Below are 21,930 nucleotides of genomic sequence, written 5' to 3' on the forward strand. Positions count from 1 at the left end.
GGTTGCAAAGTTGATATTGCTACCATTCTTACTTTCTTTGATGTGTTCTAAAGTGGGTGGGGTGGGGGAGGGACAGCAAACAACAGAAAGAGAAAGAGAAATAACCTGTAAACTCATTCGTTTTATATATATATATATAAAATGAATATATATATATATATATATATATATATATATATATATATATATATATAGCTGTTTAGTCGTATCCGACTCTTCGTGACCCCGTGGACCAGAGCACGCCAGGCACTCCTGTCTTCCACTGCCTCCCGCATGCTGGTAGCTTCGAGAACACTACCCAACCATCTCGTCCTCTGTCATCCCCTTCTCCTTGTGCCCTCCATCTTTCCCAACATCAGGGTCTTTTCCAGGGAGTCTTCTCTTCTCATGAGGTGGCCAAAGTATTGGAGTCTCAGCTTCAGGATCTGTCCTTCCAGTGAGCACTCAGGGCTGATTTCTTAAGAATGGATAGGTTTGATCTTCTTGCAGTCTATGGGACTCTCAAGAGTCTCCTCCAGCACCATAATTCAAAAGCATTAATTAGCAGTCCTATAATACCAGGAATGTTTATGCAGAGGTAAATCCCACATAGTTCAGTGGGTTACTGGGTTTGCTCACAGCAAAGTGCATACAGGAATGCGTCTGGTCACTTTACTCCAATTCTGAAGACCCACTGGTGCCACTATTTTCTTAAGCCACAAGGATTCTGCCACTTTTGCTGCGATTGGGTTTCCTGCTTCTGCTCCACATATTCATATGTATAAACTGCTATCTCATCACTAGAGACTGGTTCACCAGGCACTTTTGCTCACTTAGGATATGCATGCAAGTGTATATAAAGGTAAAGGAACCCCTGACCATTAGGTCCAGTCGCGGACAACTGGGGTTGTGGCGCTCATCTCGCTTTATTGGCCGAGAGAGAGCTGGCGTACAGCTTCTGGGTCATGTGGCCAGCATGACTAAGCCGCTTCTGGTGAACCAGAGCAGCGCACGGAAACGCCATTTACCTTCCCGCTGGAGTGGTACCTATTTATCTACTTGCACTTTGTGCTTTCAAACTGCTAGGTTGGCAAGAGCAGGGACCGAGCAACAGGAGCTCACCCCGTTGCGGGGATTTGAACCTGCTGACCTTCTGATCGGCAAGCCCTAGGCTCTGAGGTTTAACCCACAGTGCCACCTGCGTTCCTAAGTGTACATAGGGTGTACATAGGATAAGTGTACATAGGGTGTACTTATTCCCATGCTATGAGCCTATGAACACTTTCTTCCTTGGGAGTAAGACTCCAGTGATGGCTATGTATTTCAGAATGCATACTGGAGCTTTATCCTTGAATTTTCTGTACTATACAGGGGGTATTCTGGAGATGGATTGATGTAGAAAGTGTTTCCTGAGGGTAGGAAGTTTAAATTCCACTAATCTAGAGCAAGCCTACAATTTCCCAATTACTATTATTATTTCCCATTTATATGATGCCAGCCTTTCATGGGTTAGGTGTAGGAACAGCCAGGTGTCGCTGCATATAATAGCAACCCATTTATCTGAACAAGTTCTAGCATCAGCCAAGAAACTTCTGATGGATCAGAAATGAAAATAAGACTTCATACCCATGCATATTTACATGGTGATAAGCCTGAGTCTGTTTTGGACCATGACTATCCACTCTAAGGTCTGCAGATGCACTTCTGTATCCTTCGTTTTTCCCTGCCTCATTCCAGCAGCTGGTTCCTGTGGATCACAGATTCAGTTCCCACATCTCCAGTCTGTTCACAAAGGGAGGTCAATTTCTCTTTTCATTAGTTTTCATGGTTGCAAAGGGGTAGCGATGATGCTAACATATAAGTCTAAAGGTCGTGCTCTATGGAAAGCTGGCTTCAGGCACTAGGCCCATTGGCACATTAACTCTGTGTGAAGGCTGGAAACAACTCCACTATGTTGGAATTCCTTGCAGACAACCATAGTACTTGGAGACTGATAGGTTGTGAGTGTGTAGCACACACCAGAGGAGAAATGAGTACAGAGAGAAGAAATGCCATGGTGCATCTGCAGCAGCACAACCGGAAGCCTTCATCTGCCCCAGCGGCAACAAAACATGTCTCTCTACATTGAAGAAGAAGAAGAAGAGTTTGGATTTGATATCCCGCTTTATCACTACCCGAAGGAGTCTCAAAGCGGCTAACATTCTCCTTTCCCTTCCTCCCCCACAACAAACACTCTGTGAGGTGAGTGAGGCTGAGAGACTTCAGTATGACTAGCCCAAGGTCACCCAGCAGCTGCATGTGGAGGAGCGGAGACGCGAACCTGGTTCCCCAGATTACGAGTTTACTGCTCTTAATCACTACACCACACTGGCTCTCAGCCACAGCAGGTGCTGTAACTCTCCAACGGTTTGACTTCACCCCCAAAGGTGCACTCCTCCATTGTCTCCCGGGACAGACGGATGCCAACAATGAGATAGGGAAAGCTTGGCTACACTGAGAATGTTAGAAGAAATAAAATGAATAACACACACTGCTGGATCTAAGCCAGAAAGTTGATGGAAGGTGACCCGCGTCTACAACTCCATTCTCCAGAGTTATTGAGTGTCCTCTGCCTACATTTTTGAGCAATTGGTAGGGGAAGAAAAGCAGTAGGAATACAGCCTTAACAAAGAAGGGAAAGCCAAGGGGCTTCAAAGAATGAAGCAATGCATCCCACGCCATGTGTGGGCTTCTGGTTGTTTTTTTTTGCCACCCCCCTTTTTCAGAGGAAGAGAAAACCCATATCCTACAGTTCCCCCTGAATGAGAAATATAACCTGTGACATTTTAGCTGAAAAACGATTCATCTTCAGAAAATGCAGATTAAAAATAAACATTTACCTGTTTTGCTTCATTCCTGGCTGCCAAAGTTTAGAACTGGAAAAAAAAGTGGTTGGCAGCGAGCTCTGTAATCCTGCCTCTCCCTCCTTTTGGTAACAGCTGGAATGAGGAGTTTGAAGGAGGATGCATGATTGGTTGAGAGTCAGAAGCAGGGTGGAGTGAGGAAGACAGAGGAGGAATTTACCTGTCTAGGTAAGTCAGTAGGAGGTCAAGAAGAGAACAGAGAAGGTGGTACAGCCTGTTTGGTCGTGTCATTTCATAGCAGAGTAGCTGGAATTGTTTTTATTTCCTAGTAAAGGTGAGTTAAACTCTAACTAAACTATGTTTGCTTAGGCGGAAAAGGAGTGTTCCTGGATTTAGATACAAATAGCCGACCAGATAGCTGGCTTGTCCAGTCTTGCTTATACGCTTCCCCTGTTTCGTGCTATCTTTCTTGCCGGTGTTCCTACTGAAATCTTTGGGCTCGTAAAGGATTATGGAAAGTCTCGAGTTTCCTAGTGAAGGTAATCCATGCATGTTGCAAACCTTTCCTGATAGATTTTAGGGAGAATTCTGTTGGTAGCTTAGTTTCTTTTAAAATGACTTTTAATCTCTAAATCTGTGCCTTTCTAGTGAATGACAAATATTTGTCTCTTTCATGGCTTCTGTTCAGGCTTATTAACAATGAAAAATATGTAGACCTGTAGTAAGAAAAGTAACTTGCTTTCAAAAAATCAGGAAGATGCAACCAATCATAAATGTGCTCTCTCTATAATATTACATATTATATATATTATATATTTTATACATTATACTCTCTCTCTCAATATATATATAATTATCACACTTATGGGAAAATAAGCTCACTTTAAGTTTTGCAATCATTTTAATTATTTTAATAAATCTTCGGAAACTTGGATGGAAATTGTTTTTAACACGAGATGGGGGTGGAAATGTGCTCCTTATCAGTTAAATGTAGGTAAACATGCAGAACTATGCCTGCTTGTAATTTGAAACTGGAAAACTAGGATTGTGCAGTTCTTGTACTGTAAGGGTAATGATTAAAGAGTCTTTGTGTAGGTAGAAGTGGATGGGTCTCCAGGGTCAAGGTGCTTGTGCATGTATGTTTGACATGTTCTGTCTCTTGTTCTGATGTGGTTTGGCCAATGGGATGCAGAATAGCATTAGTCCATGCAGATACATTCAAAGTAGCATATATATTTTTTTAGTGAGCTGGCAACTCTCTTTCATTCTATTGGTTTTTAATACATAAGAATACATGCCACCAAAGCTTATTTAAAAACAAAATCTAAATTCTTCAAAGGCGTCATTGAGTTTCATTTACAGGGAATTCTTGGGCAATGCATCGGTCAGTCAGCTAAGCTCTGTGTGCTAGGTTAAAAACCAGAGCAAGCCTATACCCACCCCCCAAGAAAATACTATAAAAGAAATTAAAGTAACCTCTACTTGAGGGGACCATGAAATGATCTAATAGGGAAAAGAGATAGTAATTGACTCTTGTTATTTGTCCTGATGCATGCTAAATTCCAACAATATGCACTGCTTCATCTGCTTTATTTGTTTGTTTGTTTGTTTGTTTGTTGTTATATTCACTTACGGTATATGCCAAAATCTCAGCAGTTTACTACAATACTTAAAATACACAATAACATTAATTAAAATATACAATAAACAAAATGTAACAGTGCACATATAATAAATAGGTTGGTTGTAAAAAGGTTGTAGAAAGGAGGAGGGATCTGGATGAGACTTGCATTTTATACTATTAAAATCCACTTGCAGCTAAGCGTCAAATGAAGGACCTGAGCTGGTATTTAATGTCACTTGTTGACAATAAACCATATTTATAATGCCCCTTGGTGGAAGGACTTTACCTTCCAGACTGTAGGACCTAGTACTTAATCTTCTTATAGTTTAAAAAGCAACTAGTTATAGAGGAGACCATCTGATCTTGTAGACCCAAGTATTTTGCCTCTATCTAAAAAGTAATCAGCATTACTACATTTACCGATGGGCTGTTTGTGAATGTACATAGATCACCTTTATTTTATTAGTCTGTTCTAATACCTATGGTATAAAATAGCAGTGGGGAACCTCTGCTCCATGACATAATTTGGCCCACGAGAGTCCCAGTTTGGCCAGTGAGGCCCTTCCCCACAAATGATGTCATAGGTGATGTCAGTGTGGGACAGATACAGCTGCAACTACAAAGGCACAATTGAGAACTTGAAGGGATAGATGCTGACAGGGAGCCCCGCTAGGATTGGATCCAGCATGTAGTTCCTCATTGGGAACTCCAATGGGGCTCGTCTTCTCAGTTTGCAGGAAGCAATTTGGATTCAAATCCATATTCCCACCCCTCTTTAAATTGAGGGGGTAGTGGGTACAGCTGCCTCACTCATTGCTTCCCTTCTAAGAGTTGGCTGTGCACTGTTGCCTCTGCTCCCTCCACAGTGTTGGTAGCTGTTTCACTACATGGTGATAAACATATGTTTCATGGGCCCAGAGCCTACAGGGACTGCACTGTAGCTGAAGGTCAAGAATCGAAAATGCCTGCCTCCTTCAGTTGGCTCATATATGATATGCATTGTTGATATTGTTGCACACCACCCTAATCTCCGAGTGGGGCGAGATTACAGGGATTCTAGGCACTTACCCAGGGGTTATGTTTCCTTTTGGGAATGAGGCATAGCGGAGACTGTGGTGGCTTTCTGATATATGGTTTATTTGCACATATATACAACCTGAGCCTATCACAGCATCAACACCCAAAAGGGTCTTGTTTCTCCCATATCCACAGCCTTGGATTGAAACAGACATAAATCATTGCTCTCTCTCTCTCTCTTCTCCCAGCTTGCTGCTTGAAATCTGGCCCACATCACTGCAACTCAACTCTAAACTCAGCTTCATTCTTTTAACTAACCACAAGTGGGGTGAGAAGCCCCACCCAATTGCCCCTTTCCTTTGTTTTTCCCTTAATGGCCCATCAACCAAGCTATCACTTCTTGTAGCTGGCCTTGCTTATGTTTTAACACTTGCTGGATCAAGGGGTTACAAGGATCTCACCTACAGCCTATTTCCTCTCCCTCAAACTCATAACAATATCAGGTATTGGGCACACCCTGGTTTCATTTCCTTAAGAATAAGTGGCAATGCAGCAAGAAAACATTTTACTGCTGTGTCCTATGTTCATAATCGCTATCAGTGAACTGTGGCTTCAGGTTGTGAGTTAATATTTAATATCTCAGATTTTAGAGCTTTAACTACACCTTTGTTAGCTTCTAAAGCCTTTTGAATATCTAGGCTCTGGATTACTCAAATGTCCTTCCAGGTTCAGCTGCTTAATTGTGATGCTAGGGATCAAAATTTTAAGTAGTAATATACAGTCTTGGGCAAGTTAGGCTGTAATTTTCTTGGCTGCTTATTCAGTGCACCAAACCCTTTAATATCTTATTGGACACATGTTTGTTCCTCTTAGTAACAGAAGTCAGAAGACTGCTTTTTACACATCTTCTTTTGTGATCATTGTTGATCCAATGTGATGAGAGTCTGTCTTTCCCCTCTATATTTTCTTACTATGAGGCATCTTCCTAATGAAATAACTCTGCAGGACCGGCCCACCCAGGAGGCAAGGTGAAGCAATTGTCTTAGGCGACAGGATCCACAGGGGCAGCAGATCCAGATGTAGATGTTTATTTCCCCCCTTGTTCCTGATGTAGACTTTCACTCACCCATTCTTCCCTGGGGGAAGGGGTGGTGGTGCCATTTTGTAGTTCACCTCAGGTGCTAAAATGTATTGGGCCAGCCCTGTAACTCTCTTGTCATGGTTGCCTCCTTATACACTTGAAAGTAAATGGTATAATTGATGGCTAAGAAAAACTGTTTCACAAAACAACAGTGTTCATCCTGTTAAAGCAAAGGTAAGATGTATGTGTATCTGTGTCTGAGCAACTTTCCTTTTGTCCATACTGAACATTCTGCACTGATGATGGTGGTGTTGCTAAATACCTGTTAGTCACTCTCTTATCCAACTTCGTCACAAATACTGTGTACTGGAACACAAGAGTACCGTATTTTTCCATCTATAAGATTCCCCCATGTATAAGACACCCCCTATTTTGGGGGACTCAGATTTAATAAAATGGGGGGGCAGATGTATCCGTGTATAAGATGCCCCCTAATTTTTGACATTATTTTTAAGGGGAAAAAATCTAGTCTTATACACAGAAAAATACGGTAACTTGAGTGGAGAAATTGCTGTCTTTGATAGGAGGCCGTGGGATTTTGTCTTGATTTAATCTCTGTGTACAGTGCCGTGATGTGAATGTACCCTGTTGCAGGATTTTGTACAACACAAGATAGCTTATTTCCCCCAAGCAGAGTGCATAAAGGTCCTTCCTAACCTAAGGAAGATGAGATGGGAAGTGAGGCAGGGACTGCCCCCTTTCTAGATCGTTGCTTATGTATGTGGCATCAAGGGCATGGCCAAGGCTGAGGAATAATGGAAGGCATTCAGTCTCCCATGTGAAAACTGTAAATATTATGATTGGCACACGTGCACCGCAATCTTTGAGAGTTTCCTTTTTATTATATAAGATGATTCGCTGACGTGATAGCACCCTTGATCACGCTGATTTTTGCAATTTGAATGAACACACCCTGTGATGCTCTAGCGCCTTCTTACGAATGGAACTGACATGCCTGCATTTTGAAAAGAAGCTTTTCAGTGCTGCTGAGCTTTAAATACTAGTTATCCATGTTAAGAGTAGTCTTCCCATCTCTTGCTGGATGACTTTACAGAATGTGACAGGCAGAGGGGTGGAGCTGGAAACATGTCTTTCTGGTTAGAAAGCTTGTGACCACATCCTCACAAGGCAGAATGGCTTCATGTACTGAATGAAGCATGGGGAGGGAGTGGTGGGAAAAGATGGGTGACACTCTTGGCTTCTGCCACTGATTTTGTTGCATAGTCTTAGGCAAGTCCAGTAGCTGCTTCAACAGAAGCTGTAGGGTGCCTCTCACGTAGCTTGGCTGTTGGATCATGGCTTGGATCTGTAGCTTGAAGATTCAAATCTGACCTTGCGGATCAGCCTGGAGGTTCACACACAAAGAGACTCAGTGTCTATGGACTAGGGCTTATGTCTATTTATTTTGGAAGGACAGAAGGCAGAGGGGATTGGGTGCGAGTCAAGCATCAGGGTGAAACATGAATGGCTTCAGTGTGTAGAGTTGCCTTAGTATGTAACTCTAAACTTTTTGAGGGGGAAGCTGGGGAACATGAGGGCTGTGGCCAGGGCTGTTTGACATAAAACAATATGGGGCAGAGGGCTTCAAGGTTAACCAGAGGTGTGCTTTTACCTTTCTGTAGGATTTGCATTAGGACCAAACTAGGATTAAAAGGCTTTAAATGTGTTTGGTGAAGGTTTGTAAATCATAGCTTTGAAGCAATTCTGATTAGGTATAATCGCAGTTGGCTCTGTCGCAGCAAACTGTGAAGGAGGAGACAATATATGAGAAGAGGGAGCATACCAGCACGTGGTGAATTCGAGTCTCAAGACTGTGGGAAAAATAAGACAGTATGTGACATAGAGGATGATAGCATGAGGCTGTATTGAGGTTGATGTGAATATAGCCATTGTATTTCTATGGTTGTATTATTTCCTGTCCAATCAGGTCTTTGTTAGTATAAGTTAAGCTAAATGACTAGGACTGGAAAGGCATTCACTTAGCTATGAAGCACACTTGGTGGGTGATCTTATCGCAGGCTAACGTCACAGGGTTGTTGTGAGGATAAAGTATAGCCAAACCACATACTCAAGCTCCCTGGAGGAAAAGCAGTATATAAGGAAGTGTTTATACACACCATAAAAGAAAAAGTCTATTAAAAAAATGAGGACGTGCACTCAGAAGTGTGGGACAACCATAACTCAAAGTGAAGTTTTATGAACTGCGCAAACAAATTGGAATGAAGGCTCAATAAACAGCGGATGTTGTATCACCTTGAGGCAAACTTTGCACAAATTTCACATGAACCGATGAATGTTCTGATTTGTAAATGCCACCTGTCCATCGTACCCCTACCCCCTCAGTTGCCCTTTAATATGATTTTGAAGCTTTAATACGATTTTGAAGCTTAGCTGGGGTGTAGTCAATATTGCCTTTTGTAACCGGTGTAGAATTTCCGGACATGCCCTAAATTCCACACACTGCAGTCAGCTTAATCCCCCACTAGTCCCCTATGTATCAACCTCTGTTTTAAAACAGCTGCAGTTTTCATCTGGGCCTCACATTGGTAGTTCCACCACCCTCAGAAATTTGTGTGTGGTGGCCTGGGAGAGGGCACTTTTGGTGGCCACCACAAAGTTTTGGAATTCCCTCCCCACAGAGGTGTATCTGACACATTCCTTGTGTAGTCTCCATTGTACCTTGGCCTCTGGTACGTGACCTGAGATATATATGAGATATATATTATTAGGATCCACCCTATTATTGTGACTATAATTTGTTTTTAATTGTTTTTAATATTGTATTTTAAAATTGCTGTAATCCTCCCTGGAACCTTATGGTGACAGGTGGGTAAGGAATCAGACATATGTTGTTGCTGTTAATTTTATATCAGTGGCACCAGAGCAGCTGGCCTCTTTCAGTGACCTCTCGTATATGTGTGTAGGGATGAGGGATGGGGAAGAAAGTCATTTCAGTGTACGCTTAAATGTGAATCTAGTTGGTTAGAGTGTGGTGCTGATTACATCAAGGTTTCAGCTTTGATCCCCATATGGGACAAGCTGCATGTTCCTGCACTGCAGGGGGTTGGACTAGATGATCCTCAAGGTCCCTTCCAACTCTACAATTCCATAATTGTACCTAATTTATATTTCACCAAAACAAAATGTGAACCAAAAGTCAACTTTCTTTCAAAAGATTCAGAATTTTGCATATATTATGGGGAAATGTACACGAAAATGCTCACAATAGTGAAAATAACATACAAAATTTTACCGTTAGGTAAAATTGCTTACAAAGTGTGCACATTGGGCAAAATGTGGAATAAAATGCTAATGAATACTTCTAAGATTTTTTTTATTTTTTTAAAATCACAGTCAGGTGTGAAAATGTGATGGACTGAACTTAACACTGGAAAAATGCAAATCTTAAACTGGCAGATTTCTCCATCCCTAGTAGGGGTGAAAGACACCTGCTTAGATTTCCTCCAGCTCATCCCACACCACTCATTGTGCACTATAGCTTTAAAGCGGGAACGTGGGAAGGGGCTGTCTGGACGGGCCTTTTCTAAAAGACCCCTGTCCTACCATATGTGTGTGGCCTGTCCCTTTAAGGCATTCTCCTTCACATAAGGAATGTGAGGTATGTACCAGGTAGGGAAATGCACACCCTGGCCTCTGCCCTAAGTAAATAGGCAGGTTGCTCATAGAGCCTGTGACAACCTTGCATTATTTAAAGTTAATCTGTGACTTTGCAGCATTGCTGGTTCGTAGGCAGAGTTAGCATTAGTAGTAATAATAAAGGGATATGATATTGTGAAATGTCATCCTTTGCTCTCCTTGTCATTCCGAAGGAATGTGCTCCTGTGCAAAGAAAGCTGGTGCTTTAATGTAGTGCATGCAGGTCTTCTGTTGTCCTGAGGCTGAACTTCTATAGGCTTGGAGAAACATAGAGCCTTTCTTTCATTACAAGGGTTACCGGTCATAGGGATAGATTCAACGAAATAGCTGCGCTAGTGGGAGCAATGAGCTGCACTGGTGCAACAGGGATTTCTTCCTCTCCTCCCTCCACTCGCACCCCCAACCCAGTCAGCCTGGGGGTGGGGGGGCGTGGCATTGGGAGAACACCTAGAACAGCATGCAGTGATGGATGAAGATAGGAGAAGTTTATTCTGTCTGGCAAGCAAAATGTCTACAGTTTGGTGAAGCATAGGCCTCGGCTAATGCCTTCTCTCTTGACTGAGAGAGGTAACTCGAAATGGTCTCTTCTACCATTTAAGGCACACAAGCTAGAAATTGTGTACAGGAGTCTTAAACTCCAAGATGAGAACTCATTTCAGAGGTAGCTACTGTGGGGACTTCAGCAGGGTCTTCAACAATCCAGAGTAAGATTCCATCTCTATAGCCAGATATATGTGGGCATGGGCCATTTCTGCAGTGCTTGTTGGGGTTTGAGAACGTGCAGCAAGCCTTAACCAGCAGAGAACAGGAGGGGGATGTGCTGGAAGGGGAGGACTTGCTAGTCTCTCCGCCCCCCTCCTCTTATTACATAAAGAAAGAGAACCCCTTAAAAAGGCTTGGGATTGATCCAATTCTGAACTGAAACAGCAACAGGAATGTATAAAAATCTGCTAAAAAGCAGAAAGAGAAACTGATTTTGTCAACATGGCATTTCCAAATGATGTTGGGATTTGTGACAGCAATGGATGTGCAAGAAGTGCTATAAGAAAAACGTTACGAAAGAGCAAATTGCTTTTAATAGCTATTCTTGCTGTATGACTCTTGTTTTGTTCCAGCTAGTCTTGTTTTTATACTTTGTTTACCTGCTAGTTTTTTAACATTGTGAGTCACTTTTTGTGAAATATGTGACATGACTTAAAAATACTTACTATGTAGTTTGGAAAAAATATTTGTTTACTGTGTATTTGAACACCTCCTTAAGATATTGTAACCACATTTTGCGGTAATGATTCCTGAGATCAAAGAGCAGGTTTTCGTCTGTATTCAAGTACATTTAGATAGCATTTTGAATCAAGATGGTGGACTGAACTGATTTTTTAACCACTGATTTCAAAACCTTTCTGATATGCTTCATCCACACGAGTGCTTTCAAAACCTCTATTTTCTGTCTGCACTAGTAGGTGGTGTTTGATTGGTTGTATTCACAATATTGTGTTGGTGTTCCCTGCTCTCAGTTAGTAATATAATAATAATAATAATAATTTATTATTTGTACCCCGCCCATCTGGCTGGGTTTCCCCAGCCACTCTGGGCGGCTTCCAACAAGGATGAAAAATACACTAAAATGTCACATATTAAAAACTTCCCTGAAGAGGGCTGCCTTCAGATGTCTTCTGAATGTCAGGTAGTTGTTTATTGCTTTGACATCTGATGGGAGGGCATTCCACAGGGTGGGCGCCACTACCGAGAAGGCCCTCTGCCTGGTTCCCTGTAACTTGACCTCTCGCAGTGAGGGAACCGCCAGAAGGCCCTCGGAGCTGGACCTCAGTGTCCGGGCAGAACGATGGGGGAGGAGACGCTCCTTCAGGTATACTGGACCGAGGCCATTTAGGGCTTTAAAGGTCAGCACCAACACTTTGAATTGTGCTCGGAAACGTACTGGGAGCCAATGTAGGTCTTTCAAGACTGGTGTTATATGGTCTCGGCGGCCGCTCCCAGTCACCAGTCTAGCTGCCGCATTCTGGATTAGTTGTAGTTTCCGGGTCACCTTCAAAGGTAGCCCCACGTAGAGCGCATTGCAGTAGTCCAAGCGGGAGATAACCAGAGCATGTACCACTCTGGCGAGACAGTCTGCAGGCAGATAGGGTCTCAGCCTACGTACCAGATGGAGCTGGTAAACAGCTGCCCTGGATACAGATTTGACCTGTGCCTCCATGGACAGCTGTGAGTCCAAAATGACTCCCAGGCTGCACACCTGGTCCTTCAGGGGCACAGTTACCCCATTCAGGACCAGGGAATCCTCCACACCTGCCCGCCTCCTGTCCCCCAAAAACAGTACTTCTGTCTTGTCAGGATTCAACCTCAATCTGTTAGCCGCCATCCATCCTCCAACCGCTTCCAGACACTCACACAGGACCTTCACCGCCTTCACTGGTTCTGATTTAAAAGAGAGGTAGAGGTAGTACTTCCTAACTCATCATAGGTTCTGGAAACCTCAGGTCCATTGTGGGCATGTATGCAGATATTTACTTACCCATGCACACACTTCATAAATTTCTGAAATACAAGTTTTCCAGTGTACCAAATCTGTCCAAAAGGCACTATTTTTTAAATGTATGTGTTGCTCCAAGCCAGGAAACCTGAAGTCTGTTGTGGATATTTGCACAGATATTTGTTACCTGTACATGTGCATGTTTTATTTTTTTTTTATATACAGGTTTTCTGATGTACCAGATGTGCACAAAACAGTGAATGCTGCCGCCGCCCCTTCAGTAATGTGTGTGGCTCCAAGTCAAGCAAGGATTTGGAGACAGTGGCATGAAAGACGGTCACTTCCTTGCCTTTATTTCCTTTCCCACCTCTTGTACCTGAAAGGACAAGTTTTATTTTTATTTTTAATACAGCTGTTTCAAGCAAAAGCACTTCTGGCCAAAATAACTGGGTGTTTTTTTAAAAAAATACTGTTAAAATGTGAATGTGCCTTCAGCAGCTTTTCTTTGGGCAGATGGAAACAAAATGGAAGTAGGAAGTGTGGCAGGCAGCACCCAGTGAAATGTCACCAGTCATGTAAAACAACCTGCCCACACAATGCACTTCATTGGATCCACAGTCTGGTCACATACTATTTTAACTTGTATTTTCTTTCCTTACTGGATTATCCATTGATTAGGAAAATTCAAATTTAGTGGGAAAAGGTGTGGGCTGCCATTTGGATAAGGAGGCATCATATAGACAAATAATAATAAATAATAATAATTAGAGACAAAATGAGCTGCAAATACACATTAAACACTGGTGTGAACCAATCCTTAGAATTCCCAAGCAATGCTGGGCACAAGGTTGCTAGTAATAAATAATAATTCTGCCCAGAGTATTTATTTTTATTTATTCCTGAAAGGTAGGGTGTGTGAGTGAGAGCTATGCATAGACAGAAGTGGCTTTAAAATGGCTGCAACTTTTATCAGTTGTGCGCAAAACATTTTGCCTTGATTTTTTTAAAAAAATATGTTAAAAGTACAGTGTATAGGAATTTTAACTCGCTGCAGTTGTAAGGTGTTTAATTTTGTTTGTTTGCTTTATTTGCTGATTCTTTTTGTATTTTTGTATTAGTATTGTTTATTTTGATTGGCTGCCCTTCAGCAACAGGTCCCAGAACAGGTTACAACAATTTAAAAGTTGATGTTAAAAAAGTTAACATAGATCACTGTCACAGCGATAGGGTAGGTCTTAAAAACACACCTCAGATGTCAAAAGCCAAGGCAAAGATTATTACTGTATATGAATAAAGAACAGCCCAGCGACGACAAACAGACCAGTAGTGATTGTTTGTGGGGTGTGGAAAAGCAGAGCAGGGTAACAACTGCAATATCACATATAATTTTCCTCAGTAGGAAGGAAGCCTCATTTATTTCAAGGGAGTTACTTCTAAGTAACATATACTGAACCAAGCCCATTTTGTTTTATTCTATAAAGGCAGCACACTGAATGAATGAAATAATGTGGGCATGAGGAAAGTGCTTTAACAAACACACCCCAGTATCCTCTTCTTCTTAGCTTCTGATTTTTCCTGCTACTCTAGGAGGGGCCCCTCTTGAGTCCCAGGCTTGGGCATCAATATTTCTTCCTCCAGTTGCTTAGCAACAGTGATGAAGTGTCCTTAGCAACAGTGCTGCCTGCTGAGTCACATTTTCTGCTCTAATTTTCTTCATAAATGTCTGATTGACATACTTATGCTACTAAAAAAGGATGAAAGCGGGTGGGGTGGGGTGGGGTGGGGTTGGCCACCCACAAACTCCTACCCCTTCTACCTGTTTGTTGGTGGCCCTGAGGACACTGCTTCCAAGAATTGATTAGCAATGTATCATGGTGAAGGGAAAGTACTACTAAGTCAAGTGTACTGACTTTATTGGATCCCAAGGCTTGTGAATTTGGGCATTGCTTTATATCTTGTTGTAAGCTGCCATGTGTGTAAAAGCAGCAAGGTATAAATGAGTTGAAATCCTTGAAAAATGATATTCATATGCAGCAACCGGCAGGATTTCTGCAGCAGTAATCTGTTTTTGAGAATGTTCTGAAGTTGTGATATATGTTTATGGCTTCTTCTTATGTTTCCTCTCCAGAGTTCCTCAGTCATACTTACTGCTCCCTTGCCTGACTAGTGATATGCCTAAAAAGGATTTGTGGATAAGGACAGCTGACCCAGAACCCAGAGCAATTGTTCACAGTGCAGGCAGTTGTGACAGTATGATCAGCAACGACTCCAGCTTGTCTGGAAAGGTATATTAATTTAATTCAATTTATTTTTCTGTTCCGCATAATTTCAGAACGTTCAGACAGGTCTATAGCCCTAAATAAAATATCCAACTGCTAAAACATTTAAGAAATATAAAAGATAAAGCACCATCTTAACCTTGGGCTAAAGTTTTCAACTAAAATTTTTAAAAAATCAAAATTACTTGCAAGCTAGGGCTTTGTATTGTAGGGATGAGGAACCTGTAGTTGCACTACAACTACCATAATCTCTGATACGCTGAATTAGGCTGATGGGATACACAGGGATAAGCATATTGTTTGGGGCAACTAATTTTTGAGGCAAGTGTTTGACTTGATTGTCACTTAGGTCACTTCCTTGTGTGCTGTTTCTAGGCAGGGGTCTGTGCTTTCATGCTCAGTGACCGAGTCCTTTTCTATTTCCCCCAGCACTTTCTCTGTGAAAACCTGTTCTTTACCGCTGAATTGAAGCAAACGGAAATCCACAGAAAACCCAAATTGCCACTTGTTTCAATGCAGCATAAATAGCAGGTTTTCCTTGAGAAAGCAACGGGAGGGGGGCGGAAATTAAAGCGCTCAGACACAGAGCTTGCAAGCATGAACATGTACCTAGAAAGCACTGTGTGGATGAGCTCTTGGTGTTAAATTATTTGAGTGATGGTCATGAATGTATGAACTTGCCCTTAGGATGTGAGGCTTCTCCAAGCACCTATGTGAAGGAGTTTCCCTCAGTCAACCTGCTGAGAATATTAAAATTCGAATGACAACTGAATGGCGGTACTTCCACTAGAAATGTTTTGGAGCTGCTGTAGTTGCAGTTTCCCAATGCCTAGTCCATTGAAGAATAATAATAATGCCATATTGAAGAGATGGTGATGGAGAGTGCACTGTGGTGAGCCTTAGACAAGTTTGTGCAAATGCAAACTTCTGTGATATGTTTCACTAAAGTTTAACACAGCTTCACTCCAAGTTTAGCACTGTCATTCTGTAACCGTTGAGGTGGAGTGGATTTCTGTCCAGTGAGTGATGAGACCAGGTAAACTATTTCCTGTCTGACTTGAAGCTTACTAGATATTTGCTAACCGTAATTTGTAGAGATTTACTAACCACAAATTACCATAGCTGTCAACATTTCCCTTTTTTAAGGGAAATTCCCTTATTCCGAATAGGATTCCTTGCAAGAAAAGGGAAAAGTTTACAGCTATGCAAATTACAGTTCTGAATTGAACTTCCATTCCTTCTGTTGCACACTAGAAGTGAACTTGTGCATTTAATTAATAACGATGAGCAGGGTAGTGCAATTATTGTGGGGCCTCTACCTTGTCTTCGTAATAAACCTGTACCTTGCAAAAACTCCCACATGGCCTCATCCTAGAAAAAGCAAGGGAATCCAACTCTTCCTACGTCAGATTTTTATCTTATTACCATTTGGGTATATCAGCTGGGACATTGACATTAAATAATTGACAGTTGGAACTCAACTTGTAATATCTATGCTTGAAAATTACTGAAAGCAGACAAATCCTGTGAATCTTGGAATCTGGCAGATGTAATTTATGCATTCATTTTGGCCATTGGACCATTGACCCAAATATCTTGTGGCCACATTCAGTCTTTCTGTCTGAAGTCTTTGAGAATGGGAGTGGTGGTTGCAGAAAATTCATGGTCTATTTTGCTCAGAAGGTTTGTGGTTCGAATCCCCGCGATGGGGTGAGCTCCCGTTGTTCAGTCCCTGCTCCTGCCCACCTAGCAGTTCGAAAGCACGTCAAAGTGCAAGTAGATAAATAGGTACCACTGCGGTGGGAAAGTAAACGGCGTTTCTGTGCGCTGCTCTGGTTCGCCAGAAGCGGCTTAGTCATGCTGGCCACATGACCTGGAAGCTGTACGCCGATTCCCTCGGCCAGTAAAGCGAGATGAGCGCCGCAACCCCAGAGTCGTCCGTGACTGGACCTAATGGTCAGGGGTCCCTTTACCTTTACCTTAAACAGGGCTGCCTTCAGATGTCTCCTAAAAGTCTGGTAGTTGTTTTTCCCTTTGACGTCTGGTGGGTGGGTGTTCCACAGGGCGGGTGCCACTACCAAGAAGACCCTCTGCCTGGTTCCCTGTAACCTCACTTAACGCACTGAGGGAACTGCCAGATGGCCCTCAGCGCTGGATCTCAGTGTCCGGGCTGAATGATGGGAGTGGGGACGCTCCTTCAGGTATACTGGACTGAGGCCATTTAGGGTTTTAAAGGTCAGCACCAACACTTTGAATTGTGCCTAGAAACATACTGGGAACCAATGTGGGTCTTTCAAGACCGGTGTTATGTGGTCTCAGCGGGAGAACAAAAAAGGGAGAACAATAATGGTGGTGTTGACCTTGGTTATAAAGATTAGGTAGTGCTCCTTTGTAGGCTTACTGACAGACCAAATTCTTGCAGATTCACTGCAGTAATTAAGTCTTTATGGAAGGTAATAAATTTGAGATGAGGATAATTCTTTTTGAGCTTTTATGTCTCCTTGTTCATGTTGCTCAGGGTTTTTTTTTGTTTTTTTGTCTTGAAGAGTGACAGTGGCTATGACTATCTATCAGTGGCGGAGAAAGAATGTCTTATGTTCCTTGAAGAAACACTAGATTCTCTGGATACTGAAGGAGACAGCGGAGTTTCTACTGATGAGGCAGAGACAGCTGAGTCTTCTAAGCATCCACGGACGTGGCCTATGAGAGATGTTCCTAAAGGTAAGTTGAGTTCTCTTGTGATTCTTTAACAGGAATGTTTCAGCTGAAGCATCATTCCTGGCTCAATCTAGGTGGTGGTGAGGAAACAAAGCACAGAACTAGTTTCAGAACTGTAGAGTTCCGTATGGAAAAAGTGTTTCACATGCATGTTCTATCAAGAGCACAAAATTTAGGGGTAGATCTAGTAGCTTGGATGCTAAAAAGCACACATTCATTTTAGCTCCTTTGAACAACTAAAAGTAGCCATAATGAGCTTGAGTTATCGCTTTATGTTGGTAACTTAAAGTATTATGGTTCAAGGCAATGCACTTATGCTGTGGAAAAACCAAAGACATTTCCTAACCTCTAAATCCAGTTCCAGTTTGGTTACAAGCACACATCCCCACCATAGAAACAAACAGACAGACAAACAAACAGACAAACAGACAAACAGACAAACAGACAGACAGATAGACAGACAGACAGACAGACAGACATATTCTCTGTTACTCCTTGAGCTTTTAATCTAATAAATACCATGTGTGGGATTTGTTAAAATATCACTTTGATACAGTTAGTATTTTGTTTTTAATTCATCCTTTTGTGGTAAGGCAAATAATTTAAGGACTTGGGTTTGCTCTTCTCCTCTTTCTCTTTGTTGAGGTTTTGTGATAGTAAGATTGTAAGAACAATACTTACTTCTCCTTCTTTTGTTTCTTTCTATCCCCACCGCCAATATTGTAGAGCTGGATCATGAAAATCTAGGAAAGCGCAACAAAATTGAACCAAAGAGCAAAAAATGTCTTTCTGGCTCTGTTCCTGTTGTCACCCCAAATCCAGGTCACCATATCTTTCCAAGGAACATCAGTGTAAAAAGTGCTCCCAACGTTTCCCTTGCTGAAGCAACAGGGTCTAATGTTGCTGATTCTCTGAAATGCCAGACTTCATGGGGGTCTCCTAAGCACGAGCCAGTGGACATACCAAATGACAAGCCTAAAATGAGCTCCCAGTTAAGGCCATCTAACTTGGAATCTATAGTCATCCCACCCCCTGAACCTTTCCAGGACCAGCGGAGGAGTCATCCTAGAAGTGGACAAGAGCCAAGTGGGACACCTCACTATGAAAATAAGAGGAATGTTGATGTAGTGGAGGGATATGGGGCTGCAGCTACCCAGACGGAACTTTCACTAGATAAGATGGGGGTAGCAATTGGGAAAGAAGCCATTCTGAAACCTCTCTCTCCTAGTAGCAAGAAGATTTCTGAACAAATTACTGTTGCTCAAGAAAATTATCAAAAACCTACACTGGAAGAACCTGCCCTAGATCCCAACTTCAAGCAAGGTCCTCCCACTGCCCCCAAACCCAGGAAACTGCCTCCCAATATTATCCTTAAAACCAGCAAAGGTAATGCTGTGTCACTCAATGTGGATCCCAGTCACAAGATAAAGGTTCTGGCTCCATCAAACGGCAGGCCCAGAGCTGCAACTGGTGATTTTTCCATGGAAAAAGTTCATTCAATCCAAAATGAACAGGGGAGAGCCAGGAGAGAAGCTCTTAAGAAACTGGGTCTCCCACTAGATCAAGAAAAAGATCCCGATGATCATGTGATCAAAACCACACCTTACTCAATTCCAAGAGAAACTCCCAGGACAAGCAGCAGGGAGAATGTAAATATGGATAATGTCACCTCTGATAAGAAATCTGATGAACAGCACAACCAGGTTGGTGGGAAAGAAATCTACCCAATGGATATCAACCTGGCAGCTGTCAAACAAGTCAATGTCAAATCCAAAACACTGGAGCGTTCAGGTGTCGGTTTGAGCAGTTGCATCTCTTCTGGGAGCGAGGACCAGAATATTAAGAACAGTGGTTCACTTGGCAAAATGTCATTTTTTGACAAGATCACTCCAAACTTTCTTCGCAGTAGCCGGCCACGCCCAGCTTCCCTTGGCACGGGGAAAGACTTTGTTGATCTGAAGGAAAACAAAATGCATAATGCTGATTTGGAAAAAAGCGACAAACGACGATCTTATCCACTTCAGCCCCCCTCTAAGCTGCCCAGGCCACCATGTGTCAGTGTAAAGATCACCCCTAAGGGGGCCACAGAGGAGCATAGAAAGGAGGCTTTGAAAAAACTTGGTCTATTGAAGGAGTAAGCCAAATCATTTGATTAGTACAAAAACTGTGTGTTCAGTTGTGGATAATGAGTATACTTGCTTGCTCCCTCCGCTTCTTCAGCTAAAATGGGAGGAATTGCAGCATAGGATGAAGGTCTTGTCTAGTCTGTAGACATTCTTGATGGATTAACCAGCACTGGCTTCAGCTGTCTGCACGAGAACTAGCACTTCTGTAGAGGAGGATTAATTCTGCCATTTACATCTGCCACCACCTTTATAGGATCTTAGGGTGTTGTATATAGTGTATAAAAGTATGATTATGTATGTATGTATGTATGTATGTATGTATGAATGAATGTATGTATGTACAGTATAACTATGTAATAAGTATGTGGTTAACTGGAAGGGGGAACTCTCAAAGATCTAAGTTGTAATTACCATGCCAAACTATGAACTCATAGGTCTTGTAACATGACAACAGCCATATGGCTAGAAATCTTTAGTTAAGATTGAGTTGCAATAATGTTTTTTGGTTCCTTTTTAAAACTCTGGGCCTGATAATCTGCTGCACACAGTGTAGCTGGTAGAATCAGGAGGCCTGTTTATATCCACTGAGATGACGCATGCGCTAGATATTTAATAAACTGGCAAGAATGCATCGGATATGAATCTTAAGTGTCAAGTTCATGAATGATAAGAAGTACTTGCCAATTCACCTCCAACATGTCTTCAAAATGGCTGGCTAGAATTTGATTAAAAGCAAATGAATACTAGAACTAGAATTGATCTGGTTGATGGTAGTTTGTTGTACCTGCTTATGTGAACAAATTACTATTGTATGCTCATTGAAAATCATGCAGTATTCTAGAATGAAAATTGCATTAAAAATTGAAGAATAAACTATTTTATATGGAGGAAACTTTGGATTTTATTTGGTTAGTAAAACATGTTAAAATAGTAAAGTGGAGTAGGGAGAACTGGTCTGTGGGAAACACAAAATTTAACTATAACCTTGAAAGTAAGCATAGTTGCATAAAATCACTGCTATCTCTGGAAAGGTTTGTGGCTCAAACATTACAGGTTCTTTAATAATAATGAGCTGAAGTTAAACCTACTGTATTTAGCACCACAGTATTAGAGCAAGTGACCCTTTCCCACCAACTCATCTGTTAAGGAACCCCAGCATACAGTGGTACCTCAGTTTAAGAACAGCCCTGTTTACGAACTATTCGGTTTATGAACTCCCCAAAACCGGAAGTTGTGTCCTGGTTTGCAAACTTTACCTCAGTCTAAGAACGGAATCTGAATGGTGGAAGGGCACTGGCGGTGGGAGGCCTCATTAGGGAAAGTGCGCCTCGGTTTAAGAATGGTTTTGGTTTAAGAACGGACTTCCGGAACAGATTAAGTTCGTAAACCGAGGTACCACTGTATTTGGCAGCTCAGCAGGTCTCCAATCTATAAGGGAAGGATGGATTTTTGGCTTTGAACTAGCTGAACTGTAGTATTTATGTGGTGGTGGGGAACACATCAAAAGAGCTTGGGAGCCGATCATCCACTATGATTAAAAAAGTGTTCTTTTGTAAAATCCAAGTGCTCTTGTGCAACAGTTCTGTTTACATTTTCTTTCCCTCTCTCACGCTTTCCCATCTCAGGAGTTGAATACCATAAGAAATTAGAGAGAAAATGAAAATGTACTGTATCTTAGTTCAACACTAAACATTGTAACACAATTCTTTTTTAATTATTAGAAACTCTCATCCAGATATTACTAGGTGCACACAAAACACTTAACCCATTCATTTTGGTGGTATGTTGTTGTTCTAGATCAGGGGTTGTCAACCTGGTCCTTACCACCCACTAGTGAGCATTTCAGGTTTCTAGGTGGGCGGTAGGGGGTTCTACGGCACAAACTCAATCCTCCTTCCATCGATCAATGTTGGGCGGTAAGGAAATTTTACCATCAAGAAAGATGCATTAGTGGGCAGAAGGTATAAAAAGGTTTACTATCCCTGTTCTAGATGAAGTTGCATGAAGAGACTAACAGCATACTTGTACTCTAAAAGTTATTCTGTGGCTAACTGA

The 21,930-nt window shown here is 42.0% G+C and overlaps 1 protein-coding gene across 4 annotated transcripts; it reads left to right on the forward strand.

The window, feature by feature from the left end:
• Positions 1-2,996: 2,996 nt before the first annotated feature.
• LOC307219267 (specifically androgen-regulated gene protein) lies at positions 2,997-20,767 on the forward strand. 4 transcript variants are annotated; one of them, XM_079982321.1, is made up of 4 exons: positions 2,997-3,050; positions 14,881-15,037; positions 17,578-17,752; positions 18,476-20,767. In XM_079982321.1, the coding sequence occupies exons 2-4, from the start codon at positions 14,924-14,926 to the stop codon at positions 19,885-19,887; spliced, it is 1,701 nt and encodes a 566-aa protein (XP_079838447.1). In that variant the 5' UTR covers positions 2,997-3,050; positions 14,881-14,923; the 3' UTR covers positions 19,888-20,767. The 4 variants fall into 4 exon arrangements, with proteins under 4 accessions (XP_079838447.1, XP_079838445.1, XP_079838446.1 ...); XM_079982319.1 differs by having other exon boundaries at positions 3,034-3,156; XM_079982320.1 differs by lacking the exon at positions 2,997-3,050 and adding an exon at positions 3,219-3,361.
• Positions 20,768-21,930: the final 1,163 nt, after the last annotated feature.

Source organism: Podarcis cretensis, assembly GCF_951804945.1.
Source record: "Podarcis cretensis genome assembly, chromosome: 6".
NCBI classification, from domain to species: Eukaryota; Metazoa; Chordata; class Lepidosauria; order Squamata; family Lacertidae; genus Podarcis; species Podarcis cretensis.

Excerpts from the sequence above, each read along its gene's own strand:
- LOC307219267 (XM_079982318.1), top strand. The coding sequence starts at position 14,723 with ATGTGTGTAAAAGCAGCAAG. Across the intron at positions 15,038-17,577 it reads ACTCCAGCTTGTCTGGAAAG|AGTGACAGTGGCTATGACTA; the intron begins GTATATTAATTT and ends TTTGTCTTGAAG. Across the intron at positions 17,753-18,475 it reads TATGAGAGATGTTCCTAAAG|AGCTGGATCATGAAAATCTA; the intron begins GTAAGTTGAGTT and ends CCAATATTGTAG.